We start from the raw sequence: 13,562 nt of genomic DNA, 5'->3' as shown, positions 1-13,562 counted from the left end.
ACACCTGTGCTTTACTTTTGATGACAAAGGTGATTGGTGGCAATTTAGTTGTCTTAGATCTTCCATTCTGACACAGTCTGAGAGTTTGGTGTTATTAATAATTTGCATTACATAATTCTGAAAGACTTGCTGTTTCTCTAGTGTAGCAGAAGTCCAGTTGACAATCTAGGCCATATAAAACTAACTGGAAGAACACAGGTGTTGAAGATGCTCGATTTCATGTGGTATGGGACTTGTTTGGAAAGCTCTTACCAAAGATCAAATACGCTAGAGGCCACTGTCTCGTGTTGGTGCAATTCTGCCACAGGTGAAGACAGCAGGAAGAGGAATAGTCAGCAATTTTGTAGCCAGTCAGCTGACTTTCAAAAAAAAATCCCCTGGCATTGGAGGAGGGAGAGAATGTGGATTTGTAGCAAGATCATTCCAATAAGGCAATGGTCAAACGAGCCGGTAGGTCAAGAGAGAGTTATTATCAGCTGGGTTTGGAGGTGAAAGGTAACATTAATATGGGGATAAGTGTGAAAGCCAAGAGAAGTAGTGAGGATTGGATTAATTAAGGATTATGATTTCAGAGAAGAGCGAAATGAGATGTTATTGATAGAGAAAGAGAAATGCTTCTGTGAAGCGTGTGGTAGTTGCTGTTGTTGCTGGTGAATGGAAAGTGTATTCGGCTGTGTGTAGAAGTAATTAACATCATTCATGAACAATTAACAAAAGATTTTATTACTGCCCCTAGTGTTTTAACTTTGTTGGTCTTTTTTCAAATAATAACAACAGTAATTACACACTGGGAGTGGGAAACAGCTCGGGATTTATGACAAGTCGACTGATATAGCAATTTGTGGCTGACTCATCATAAATGGAAAATTATTGTGCTATATTGGTGGTAAGTCCCATTGCATGGCACCTTGGGCAAGTTTCTTCTACCATTGCCTCAGGCTGACCAAAACCTTGTGAGTGGATTTGGTAGACTGAAACTGAAAGAAGCCCATCGTGTGTATATATATGTTTGTGTCAGTGTTTGTCCCCCACCACCACTTGACAACTGGTGTTAGTGTGTTTACGTCCCTGTAACATTAGTGGTTCAACAAAAGAGAATAAATACCTGGCTTTAAGAAAAATAAACAAATAAGTGCCAGTGTCGATTTATTCAACAATAAATTCTTCAGGGTGGTGCCCCAGCATGGCCACAGCCTAGTGACTGAAACAAGTCAAAGATAAAAGCTATCTGCCATCTGTCTTAGTTGGTTGCATGTGAAGATGAGAATAGAGACATCAGGCGGTTCCCTCAACATTCTGTGATTACTGCCTAAAACTGCCTTTAGGTAGGGCCTAAAGAGAAAGTTCTCTAAAATCAAATCACACAATGGCTTGATGCTGATTGGATGCTTAATAGACCAATCGCATGGAAGTACTGTGGTTTGATTGTGATATCTGCTTGGCTGCCTCGGTTTTGAATCTGTTACACTTCAAGAGTTAGTGGTGGTTAAAGGAGTTGAAATAGGGGGAGAATGAAATCCTCAGATGTGCAGACACCAGCTTTTTGGAGTGGAGTCTGAGTAAAGAGTGTTGCCTGGACAGTAGAGATGGACTATTAATAGGGATTAAGAGATTTGTATGAACTAAATATTATCTTTTTTTTTTAGGAGCTGAGTATTATATTTATAATAAAAGCTATGTTTGCATAGTGAATGATTTAGCATTTGAAACATGTGTAGACACATGATGCTGGGTTTAGGCTTTATGTTGGTTTTGCTTCCCTGTACATGAAAGACAGAATGATGGGGAAGAAAATATTCCAATATTTAATGATAGACTTTTCATTTGGTCATAAAACTCTTAGAGGATTTCAGATATTCAGCATGAAATAAAATTAAATGTTTGTAGAGTAGAATAGAGTATCATTGATCAAGTGTTGGATGTTCAACTGAAGACTTTGATAGTTAATCATGATATATAATGTCATTATTATTATCAGAATTGAATGTCCATTTTCCACGCTGGTGTGAATTGGATGGTTCAGGAAGAACCAGTGAACCAGAGGATTGCATCAAGCTCTCATGTCTGCTTTGGCTTTGCTTCTACAGCTGGATGCCCTTCCTAACACCATACAGCATGGACTGGGTGCCTTGCATTATGCCAATCTGAGCTGGCAAAGTTTCAACTGCTGGCTGCCCTTCCTAATGCCAACCACTCTGAGAGTGTAGTGGGTGCTTTTCACGTGCCACCGGCACAAGAGCCAGTTAAGCGGTACTGGTATTGAATGGTGCTTTTTACATGCCTCTGACACAGGAGCCAGTCAGGTGGCACTAGCGATGACCATGCTCAAATGGTGCCTTTTATGCGCCACCGGCATGGGACCAGTCAGCCGGCACTGGCATCGACCACACTTGAATGGTGCTTTTTACGTGCCGTATGTGTGTCTGTGTTTGTCCCCTCACCATCGCTTGACAACTGATGCTGGTGTGTTTACGTCCCCATAACTTAGCAGTTCAGCAAAAGAGACCGATAGAATAAGTAATAGGCTTACAAAGAATAAGTCCTGGGGTCGATTTGCTCGACTAAAGGCGGTGCTCCAGCATGGCTGCAGTCAAATGGCTGAAACAAATAAAAGAGTGAAAGAGCAGCTGCCCTGAGCAGTGCTCAGAATATTCATTGATATTCTCTCTTCCGTTATTGTATTCGAGAAGAATCGAAATGAAAGGCAAAACTGGCAAGAAACATTAAATTCCTTTATTGCTGATGTTGAATTTATTGACCCTGGTTGCACACGAGTTGAATTTGAACATTTTAAACTAATTATTTGCTTTGAGCTGGATATATTCGAATATTCTCAATCCTCTCTTATATCAGTTACAAGAGTGATTAACTTAAATGTACAACTATTCACTAGAAATCTATAAGGTCACCAGTTTGACATTTGAGTTGTTGCTCTTAGGCAAGATATATTATCTATCTATGTATATATATATATATATATATAAACAGTTGCAGTGTAGAAGGTGTTTATAAGCCATTTAAAAGCACACAAACACCGTTAAGATTCACTTCAACATATAAATTTAATTTGTCAAAATATTTTCGTCACTTTGCAACTTCGACCTGTTCACTGACAAAATTCCAGATGCAGCACGGAATTTTGTCAGTGAACAGGTCATGGTTTCAAAACGATGAAAATATTTTGACAAATTAAATTTATATGCATGTTTTTAAAGGATTTATAAACACCTTCCACACTCCAACTGTCTTCGTTTCAGTACACGATATCAGATCATGTCACTTGCTATGCAAGTACATCTCCGTAATATATATATAGTTCTGATAGTGACTCCGCAATTAGGGCAAGGTCTATGCTGATGACCTTGCCCTAATTGCGGAGTCACTATCAGAACTAGAGGAGAAGTTTCAGGTGTGGAAGCAAGGTCTAGAATTGAAGGGCCTTAGAGTCAACCTAGCTAAAACCAAAATCCTAATAAGTAGGAAGGTAGATAAAACACAAACCCCTTCAGGTAGATGGCCCTGCTCAGTATGTAGAAAAGGAGTAGGTAGTAACTCTATAAGATGTACCTGGTGCAAGCTATGGACACATAAGAGGTGCAGCAACATCAAAGGCAGGTTAACTAGCAAGTTAGTTTTTGTTTGTGGCAGATGTTCAGGTGCAATAAAGACTGCAAACAAACAGGAAACAACTTCTATCTCATTCCAGGGTGAAAAACTAGAGGTAGTCGATAGCTTCCGCTATCTGGGCGACCAAGTTAGTAGTGGGGGTGGGTGCGCTGAAAGTGTAGCTGCTAGAATAAGAATAGCCTGGGCAAAGTTTAGAGAGCTCTTACCCCTGCTGGCGACAAAGGGACTCTCACTCAGAGTAAAAGGCAGACTGTATGACGCATGCGTACGAACAACCATGCTACATGGCAGTGAAACATGGGCTGTAACTGCTGAGGACATACGTAAGCTCGCAAGGAATGAAGCCAGTATGCTCCGTTGGATGTGTAATGTCAATGTGAATACCCGTCAGAGTGTAAGTATCTTGAGAGAAAAGCTGAACATTAGAAGCATCAGTTGTGGCGTGCAAGAGAGACGATTGCGCTGGTATGGACATGTGGTGAGAATGGAGGAGGATAGCTGCGTGAAAAAGTGCCACACCCTAACAGTTGAGGGAACCCGTGGAAGAGGTAGGCCCAGGAAGACCTGGGCTGAGGTGGTGAGGCAAGACCTTCGTACATTGGGCCTCACCGAGGCGATGACTACGGACCGAGACCTTTGGAAATGGGCTGTGCGTGAGAAGACCCGGCAAGCCAAGTAAGATCGTTGCCAGTGCCCCTGGACTGGTTCTTGTGCGGGTGGCACATGAGATGCACCATTTTGAGCATGGCCGTTGCCAGTACCGCCTGACTGGCTCCTGTAGGATTTTCGAGCGAGATCGTTGCCAGTGCCCCTGGACTGGCTTGTGCGGGTGGCACATAAAAGACACCATTTCGAGCGTGGCCGTTTTCGTGCGGGTGACACGTAAAAGCACCCACTACACTCTCTGAGTGGTTGGCGTTAGGAAGGGCATCCAGCTGTAGAAACTCTGCCAAATCAGACTGGAGCCTGGTGTTGCCATCCGGTTTCACCAGTCCTCAGTCAAATCGTCCAACCCATGCTAGCATGGAAAGCGGACGTTAAACGATGATGATGATGATGATGATGATTGTGCTTGTTTTAGTTTAATTAATAAACAGATACTACTCTTATTTCATATTTAAGTAATTAGCTTGTGTTTCCAGCTGTTGAATAAAAACAGTACTAAAATTATTTATGCCAGGGAAGACATTCTGTTGAAATTTTAAGATCTTATTCTGGTACCTGATTAAATTTTTTGAAAACTGGAAACATTGAGACTAAATGCTTCATAGCATATAGTTTTTAATAATAATATTAATAATAATAAACTGGCGTTCTGTTGGTTACAACGATGAGTGTTCCAGTTGATCCAATTAATGGAACAGCCTGCTTGTGAGATTAACGTGCAAGTGGCTGAGCACTCCACAGACATGTGTACTCTTAATGTAGCTCGCAGGGTGATTCAGTGTGACTCAGAATGTGACAAGGCTGGCCCTTTGAATTACTGGTACTACTCATTTTTGCCAGCTGGGTGGGCTGGAGTAACGTGAAATGAAATGTCTTGCTCAAGGACACAATGTGTCAAGCACATGACCTTAAGTTTTTGAGCTGAATATCCTAACCATTTAAGCCACATGCCTTCACAATAAGATAATAATGAGCTTATTGTATGGAGTGCTTAGGTACAGGACTTGTCAGTAGTAAATGTTAAAGGAGGAGAGAGAAAGCTTTCATTGCTGTCTTAACCTATTATTGTTAAGAAGTACATTCACAACACACAGGATAAGAGAGAAAAATGAAGAGTCACAGAAGACAGAAAGGTGAACATTAAAAGGGTCTTAAAAAGAAGAAAGGGTTGATAGGCAGAAATTTGGGGAAACAGGGGAGTTTTGGAGACTGCAATGTCCTGACAGATTAAGAACTGATGAGGGGAGTTTAGTCCATGCTTTCACAATTCTGATAGTGTAGTTCAATGGTTCTCAACCTGGGTTCCACTGACCCTTGGTGGTCTGCAAAGGTAGTACTGGGGGTCCGTGAACTAAATTCAAAGTCTCTCATATATATATATATATATATATATATATATATATATATATATATATATACATACATACATACATAAGGATAAGCATATTAAAAGGGGTCCATGGGCAAACTCATTTAAATAAAAGGGTCAGGAATCACTGGTGTAGTTCTTTCTAATCTTAGAGTTAACTTTGGTTAATAAAATCAAGCTTCAGAGAAAATACAACTCTCCCCCTTATGAGGGGTTGGGATCGATAAATTATCAATGGTTCCATGATGAGATCAATGATATAAGAAGTTTGTCAACCCCTTCTGCCCTAAACCAATACAAATGTATTCTAATATGAAAAGGAGATACATTTGAAGAAATTAGCATATCTGATTGTTAACATGATCAGAAGTAAATGACTTCATTTTGTGGTCGTTTAGAATTGGCCCACTTTTTGTGGTTTCTAGCAGTTCCAAGATAAGAGGAAATCAGTTTATTCAGACATTTGTTGAGTGGTTTAACCCTGTATCATTCCGATTACTTTGTCGAACATAATGCTTATCCATTCAAATTGGTTTGAATTCATCCTGTATTATCTCGTAGCTGCAAGATTTCAGTGACGATCATCATCGTTTAACGTCCGCTTTCCATGCTAGCATGGGTTGGACAATTTGACTGGGGACTGGTGAACCGGATGGCTGCACCAGGCTCCAATCTGTTATGGCAGAGTTTCTACAGCTGGATGCCCTTCCTAATGCCAACCACTCTGGGAGTGTAGTGGGTGCTTTTACATGCCACCGGCACAAGGGCCAGTCACATGGTACTGGCAACGGTCACGCTCAAAAAGGTGTTTTTTACATGCCACCTGCACAGGAGCCAGTCCATCAGCACTGGCAATGACCTCGCTCGAATGTGTTTTCATGTGCCACTGGCACGGAAGCCAGACGGCTGCTCTGGAAATGATCACGCTCAGACGGTGCTGTTAGCATTCCACTGGCACAGGTAGGTGCCAGTCATCGAATTTGGTACGATTTCGATTTCGATTGCCCCAACAGGTCTTCGCAAGCCGAGTTATGTGTCCAATGAAGGAGACAATGTTGGCATGGGTGCCAGTCGTTGAATTTAGTTCGATTTTGATTTCACTTGCCTCAACAGGTCTTCGCAAGCAGAGTTTAGTGTCCAATGAATGAAAGGTATGCATAAGTGGGCTGGCTACACCCCTGGCAGAGGCCTCGGATTATTGTCTCATTTGGCTTGCCGGGTCTTCTCACACACTGCATTCCAAAGGTTTCAGTCACATGTGATTGCATATTTTTAGAATAACATTGTATGGTAGATGTTAGAGGCTGGAATTGGCCAGCTCTAACAAAACATGTAGAATATTTGGGCCCCGATATGGCCAGTGTAAATGGTAAAGGGTTGATTGTCGTTGTTGTTTATGTGGTAATCTTTTGGCCTGTGTTTGCTGACCTGTTTTTGTTCTTGTTTTAAATCTAGATTTGGTTGGAGAGGACAAAATGTTTAAGAAACCAACTAAGCGTCTTGGAGACACTCCACTTGACTTGACCGTGTCCACGTCGAAAAAGAAGAAAGACGATGGCTTGCAGAACAGCACGGACATGCAGAATTCCAATCTAATGTACAATGAAGAGGATGACGATGAAGACGAAGAGGAAGACGAAGATGAAGATGAGGATGAAGAAGACGAAGAAGATGAAGAGGATGATGAGGAAGAAGACGAGGAGGATGAAGAGGAGGAGGCAGAGGAAGAGACTTAAAAATCCTTCTGGTTGCTTATTTTAGTTGAACTGTCCCAGTTGTGCCTATAATAATAACGATAATAATAATAATAATTTTAATTGATAATTATAATGATAACAGTAATAATAATTATAATAATAATAACGATAACAGTAATGATAATAATAATGATATTAATAATACTAGTTATAATGATAAGTTCTAAAGTGGTCAGTGGTATTGCTGCAAGCTGCTGACTGGAGAAGCAGGACTTCTATGCTGGAGCTAACTGGTAGCAGCAGATCTAAAAAAAAAAAGGAATTGGTGACACCACATCTCTTTTTGCCTCCTACTTTCTTTCCTTCTCTTCATCTTCTCATGTTTCCTCTTCCTCCTCCCGTGATCTAATCTCTTACTGACACCACCACCACCACTACTCATCGTCGCCAGCCAGCCGTCTATTTTAGAGGCCAGCTAAATCATCAGCCAACGAACTTCACCCCAATTTTATTTTTTTATTTTTTTTCACGTTTCTTTTTGAGTTTTTAAAAAATTTTTTTTTTTGCAAATTTTCTTGAAACTTTGTATTCGGTGCATGTGAATGAACAGTGTCTCCATAGATATACACGCATTTGTGTGTTTACATATCTACACATGTAGATACACACATGTTTATATATGTATATCTATATATGTGTATATATATATATATATATATATATACACATATATATAAAAATGTCTGACTCAGTGTTGTTATCTTATGTACCACAGTCTAAAAAAAGAAAATTTTAATCTTTTTTTTGTTTCCCCTTCTTTTGGTGAAGATGCTTTTGTAATGGATGATCCCCTGTATATTTACTTACTAGAAATAATAACCCTTTACTTCTATCTAATCAGCTACACACCCCTCCCCAATACTCCCTTTTTGGTTTCAGGCCCCTACGACTTTTAGAGATTGCTTCAATTCAACAACAACAACAATAATGATTTCAATAATAATAATAAAACTGCCATTTTTCTCTCATTTTAAACAATCACCACCACATCACACCCACTACTACTACTACTACAACATTGTCCACCACCACCACCACCACATCACATGCCGCCACCATCACAACCACAATATATTTTAAATCCACATTATCAATTCATTCTTTTAGTCGTCTATTTTCCATTGGTTTTTGACTTCTACGAAACCTCGTTTATTTCCCTGCTCTTTTCTTTTTCTTTGCAGTATTTTATACACACACACACTCACACACTCACACACACACACTCTCACACACACTCTCACACACACTCACTCTTCAGTCTCGTTATTCTATTGTAAACATGAAGAGATATATCTACTTATTTTATGATTATCACTTACACATACTGATACTAATAACCAGTTGTTAGAATTCAATACATTTTATGCTTTAGAGCAGGGGTTCTCAACTGGGGTCCATATGACCCTGGGATGGGGGGCTCGTGCAAGCAAAATTGGGAATCCTCGGTAGTATTTGAAGGGTCCATGAAAAAACATTTTTGATTTTGATGTATTTATTGCAAAAGACAGCTTGGTTTCTTTCTCTGATGTTTTACAGAATTTAAGGTTTCCGGCCACTGGAACTTGTTCTCTCAGAGAGTGTTATTATTGCAAAGCCATACAAGTGAACATAGGGGGGCCAAAAACGAAATAGGAATTTTGAAAGAAGTATCTATAAAGCTAGTTTTTAAACGTGGAATGGCTATGAGGGTCCACAAGGATAAAATAGTACCCAAAGAAGTCCATAGGTAAAACAATTGGTTGAGAACCACTGCTTTCAAGTACAGTGTTAGGTGAGTTATTAACGAATGACAAAAGAACAGGAGTCTCATAATTCTGTTATAAGAAGCTCTGCATTCAGAGCTGAGTGCTTATGTAACATCCTATAGCTTATGGCAGAAACTGCTGTAAGCTAATGAATGTGATTACATGACTCCTTTTCTTTTGTCATTCATTAAGATATATTTATTACTGATTTAAGATTAACTTATTCTAATTAAGGATAATAAATAATCCTAAAGAAACAATAAACTTAAAGAACAAATTAAAATATTTTACTGCTGTTAATCCAGTAATTAAATACTTGGGTGTGTTGACAAGATGGCTTGGTTAGGCTTATGAAAATGTTTGTCATGAATAGGGGAAAGGGGGGGGGTCAATAAAATGTAAGTACCAGTCAAATCCTGGGGTTGATGTAATCAACTGGCCTGTCCCCTTCTCCCCTCAAAACCACCTTTGCTGCCAGAACCATTAGCTCTCCCAGCCAAGGGTACCAGTTGAGCGCTGGGGGTCAATAGGATTGACGTACCCTTTCCCCAAATTTGATGGCCTTGGGCCAAAATTTGAAAAACCATTATTATTATTGTTGTTACTATTAGTTAATGCTAGTTTCTAATGTAATATTTATTGGAATTTTTAGCTAAGTCAGTTTTAGTTAACTCTCCATGTCATTTTACTACAAAATAAATATTTCTGTCTGTAAACGTTTACTTAAAGTTAGTGCTGTATATTGTGAGTGCATCATTTGCAAATAACACTTTGGAAGAAATGATTTTTTTTTTCACTATCCACATTATAGGGGGTGTGCATGTGTGTGTGTGGGTGTGTATATATAAACTAGTTTATTCGTTACTTTATATACTCTTGTTGGAAAGATGTTTGTAATTCCTCCCTCCAAGGATATTAAGTCCAAATTATCACCCCCCCCCCCATCTCTCTCTCTAAAATATGAGGAACACACACACGCACACACATAATCCTTTATATCCACTGCTTCATTTCAAGAAATCTCTCTCTCTCTCTCTCTCTCTCTTCCTTTTTCCAGCCATTGTCATCTGGTTCAACAATGATCATCCTCTTACATCACCGTCATCACCATCGTTGTCATCATCATCATCATCACTATTATTCCCCCCCCCCCTCATTTTATCATCATATCTCTAATGAAGTTGTCTCCATTCTTGGTTGCTATTCAGCTGTAAACCTGCACTAGCCTCAGCCCCCACCCCCACCACCACCCAAATTGAAGTAGGCATTTCTGGTTAAACAAGTCATTAATCAGTTAGTTAGTTTTATTTATGGCCAATTGCTTTCAGAAGATGAAATTAAAAATGATACCATGATGATAATGATAATAATAATAATAATAATGATAAATTTACTAAAACCAGTTTTTTTTTTTTTTTTTTTTGGTTGTTGATAGTTGATTTTATATCAAAAAAAAAAAAATAGATTTCTTTTCCAACTCAATGTTATTGCAGCAAATTGGAAGAAGGAAGAAAAATAAGTTTATATGTGTGGGTGGGTGGGTGTGTGTGTGTGAGAGAGAAAGAGGTAAAGGGAGAGGAAGGGGGAAAAAATAAGCGAGAAGCACTTATTCTCTGCAAAAAAAAAAAAAAAAAAAAAAAAAAAAAAAAAAATTGAATTTAAAAAAAAGTAAAAAAAAGGCTGCATTTCAAAGTTTGCAATAAAAAAAATTTTAAAAATCAAAGAAGATAAATAATTAATCTTAATGAATTAAGTTTTGATTATTTAGCAATGAAAACATTTGGTAAACTAGCATCAATTTGTTTGTGAGTGTAAACGTTTTTCTTTTTTTTTTATTATTATTTTCTTTTTGTTTTTGAAATTTTTTTTTCTTCTTCTTATTACTGGGAAGTTCTGTGCAGAATTTGTAAATCCTTGTCACACAGTATAGGCCAGAATTGAAATATTAACTGCTGTGTTAGAGTAAGCAACATCAACAACCAATGTAACTCTACAAAGCTCTCTTTAGTAACGGTTGAGGAGGGGCAATCACCAGACTTAATTTATTTGTCGTCGATCATTAATTTTGTTCAAATTAATTCTTTATTAAGATTGTATTCCCTGTATATAGGATGCGTGTCGATACTTTTAACCTTCATTATTATAAATAATATTAATAATAATCATAATAATAATAATGTATTCTTCTATGATTTTACAGCAACAATTTTATTCAACTTGTAATCTCCATTTGTAGGTAACACTTCTTAAACCTGGAATTCTGTTGCTGGACACGATTTTAGTTCATTAGTTTTGCTCACTGAACAGTTTAGAATCTCAGTTCTTGCCTTTGGCATTGGACAGTCTTGACATTAGAACTAACCTGTTCCTTGTGTCGTTAAATGTGGAATTTAAAAAAAAACAAAAAGGATCATTCATTTTTACAATATTTAGGAACTTACTCGACTGAAAGTGGGGTAACACTGGATTGCTACTGTAATCCAGTCTCTGATCTGAATTACCATTTAAATTCCTATTCACTATGTGATCTCTTTGTTGGAATAGGAAAATGTTCACCATTTTTTTTTTTTTTTAATTATATTTCAAACAAGATCTCATCTTAAATTATAATCCAACGATGTAATATTATTTAGCAAAAAAAAAATACACTTCATTTCTTTTTCTTTTTTTTTTTTTGTCTCTTTTTCTGTCTTCAGGGGAATACTCTCAGAAAATTTGCTCATTTCTTCAAATCAGTTGACAGACAGATGCTTCCACTTAAAAAAAATAAATAAAAAAAAAAAAAAAAAAAAAATAACGATCATGAAAAGTAACTTTTAGTGGATGGATCCTTTTACTCATTAAAATACTTCACATATTTTTTACACCTATTGAAGAAAAATTAAATTTTAAAAATTTAAAAAAAAACAAACAAAAACAAACAAAAGGCAATAGAATTAAAGTAGAACATTTTTTTTTCCACTGCCTCTATAAACAATTTCATCTTTTTTTTTGTCTCCCAAGATATAATGTACCTCTCTAAGCATATTCACATGTCATCACTACAAAGGATTATTTATCATTTTTCTTTTTTTGTTGGCAATGAGCATTGTTTTTTTTTTAAATAGCTTGTTTGACTTTCTAAACCTTTTCTTTTTTTTTTTTTCTAATTTTCCACCCATCCCACCCCACTTTTTAGATTATCTGTATGGATACGATGACTGTTGTACTAAAACTATTTCGTCTTGGGTGTTTCAAATTGTCATGTGTGAGCCATAAATAGATTCAACAGGTTTTAGCTGAACTTCGGAAGAGAGGACTCACTCACAATCTCTCTCTTTTGATGTGGACATCTCATAAGGGCCTCAGGTAAAAAACAAAAACAAAACAAAAAGCAAAACAAAAAAAAAACAAACAAAAAACATCCCCAACTTTCAAACAATAAACTTGTTTCTATTGTTGATATTTGTTGATTTCTTTAATTGATTTAAGAATTTCATTTTTGTTTTCTGCCTTTATTTCAAATTCATGGAGAGAAATGTTGGACATAAGAAGCATTGGATGTGGCGTGCAAGAGAGACGACTGCGCTGGTATGGTCATGTACTATGTATGGATGAGGAGAGCTGTGTGAAGAAGTGCCACTGCCAGACAGTGGAAGGGATCTGGGGTAGAGGTAGACCCAGGAAGACATGGAATGAGGTGGTCGAGCATGACCTTCAAATGTTGGGCCTCACAGAGGCAATGACAAAAGACTGAGACCTCTGGAGGTATGCTGTGACTGAGAAGACCCGGCAAGGAAAATGAGATCACAGCCGTAGTCTACACCAGGGTCGCATAACCAGCCCACTCAAAAAGTACCTTTGGATCATAAGGCAACATGCTGTGCTTGAGGAGACCTATTGAGTCAAGTACATCAAAATCAAAATCAAATGGAAATTGTAATTGTGATCCCCGTGCCAGTGGCATGTGAAAAACACCATCTGAATGTGGCCAATGCCAGTGCCACCTTGAACGGCTCCTGTGCCGGTGGCACGTAAAAAGCACCAACCGATCGTGGTCGTTGCCTGGCCCCTGTGCCAGTGGCATGTAAAAAACACCCACTACACTCACAGAGTGGTTGGCATTAGGAAGGGCATCCAATTGTAGAAACACTGCCAGATCAGATTGGAACCTGGTGCAGCCTTTTGGCTTCCCAGACCCCAGTCAATCTATCCAACCTATGCCAGCATGGAAAACGGACATTAAATGATGATGATGATGGAGGAAACTGAAAGAAGCCCATTGTTTATGTGTGTTTGTCCCACACCCCAAGGCTTGAGAACTGGTGTTAGTATGTTTACATTCCCATAACCATGTGGTTCAGCAAAAGAGACCGATAGAATAAGTACCAGGCTTTAAAAAAAAAAAAGCTAGGGTCA

At 38.3% G+C, this 13,562-nt stretch overlaps 1 protein-coding gene across 2 annotated transcripts in view; it reads left to right on the top strand.

Annotated features, from left to right (window-relative positions):
* Positions 1 to 12,604, top strand: part of LOC106880951 (uncharacterized) — a 71,326-nt gene extending 58,722 nt beyond the window's left edge. For both annotated transcript variants that reach the window (XM_014931134.3, XM_052976204.2), the window contains exon 3: positions 7,118 to 12,604. In XM_014931134.3, coding sequence (XP_014786620.1) covers positions 7,118 to 7,398 — 281 coding nt within the window. In that variant the 3' untranslated portion in view covers positions 7,399 to 12,604. The remainder of the gene's footprint in view (positions 1 to 7,117) is intronic.
* The last annotated feature ends 958 nt before the right edge of the window (positions 12,605 to 13,562 follow it).

The sequence above is a fragment of the Octopus bimaculoides genome, chromosome 1, assembly GCF_046866305.1.
Source record: "Octopus bimaculoides isolate indiv1 chromosome 1, ASM4686630v1, whole genome shotgun sequence".
Classification (NCBI taxonomy): Eukaryota; Metazoa; Mollusca; class Cephalopoda; order Octopoda; family Octopodidae; genus Octopus; species Octopus bimaculoides.
Note: the sequence above shows the minus strand (reverse complement) of the source record. Positions and strands in the feature narration are given on the sequence as shown.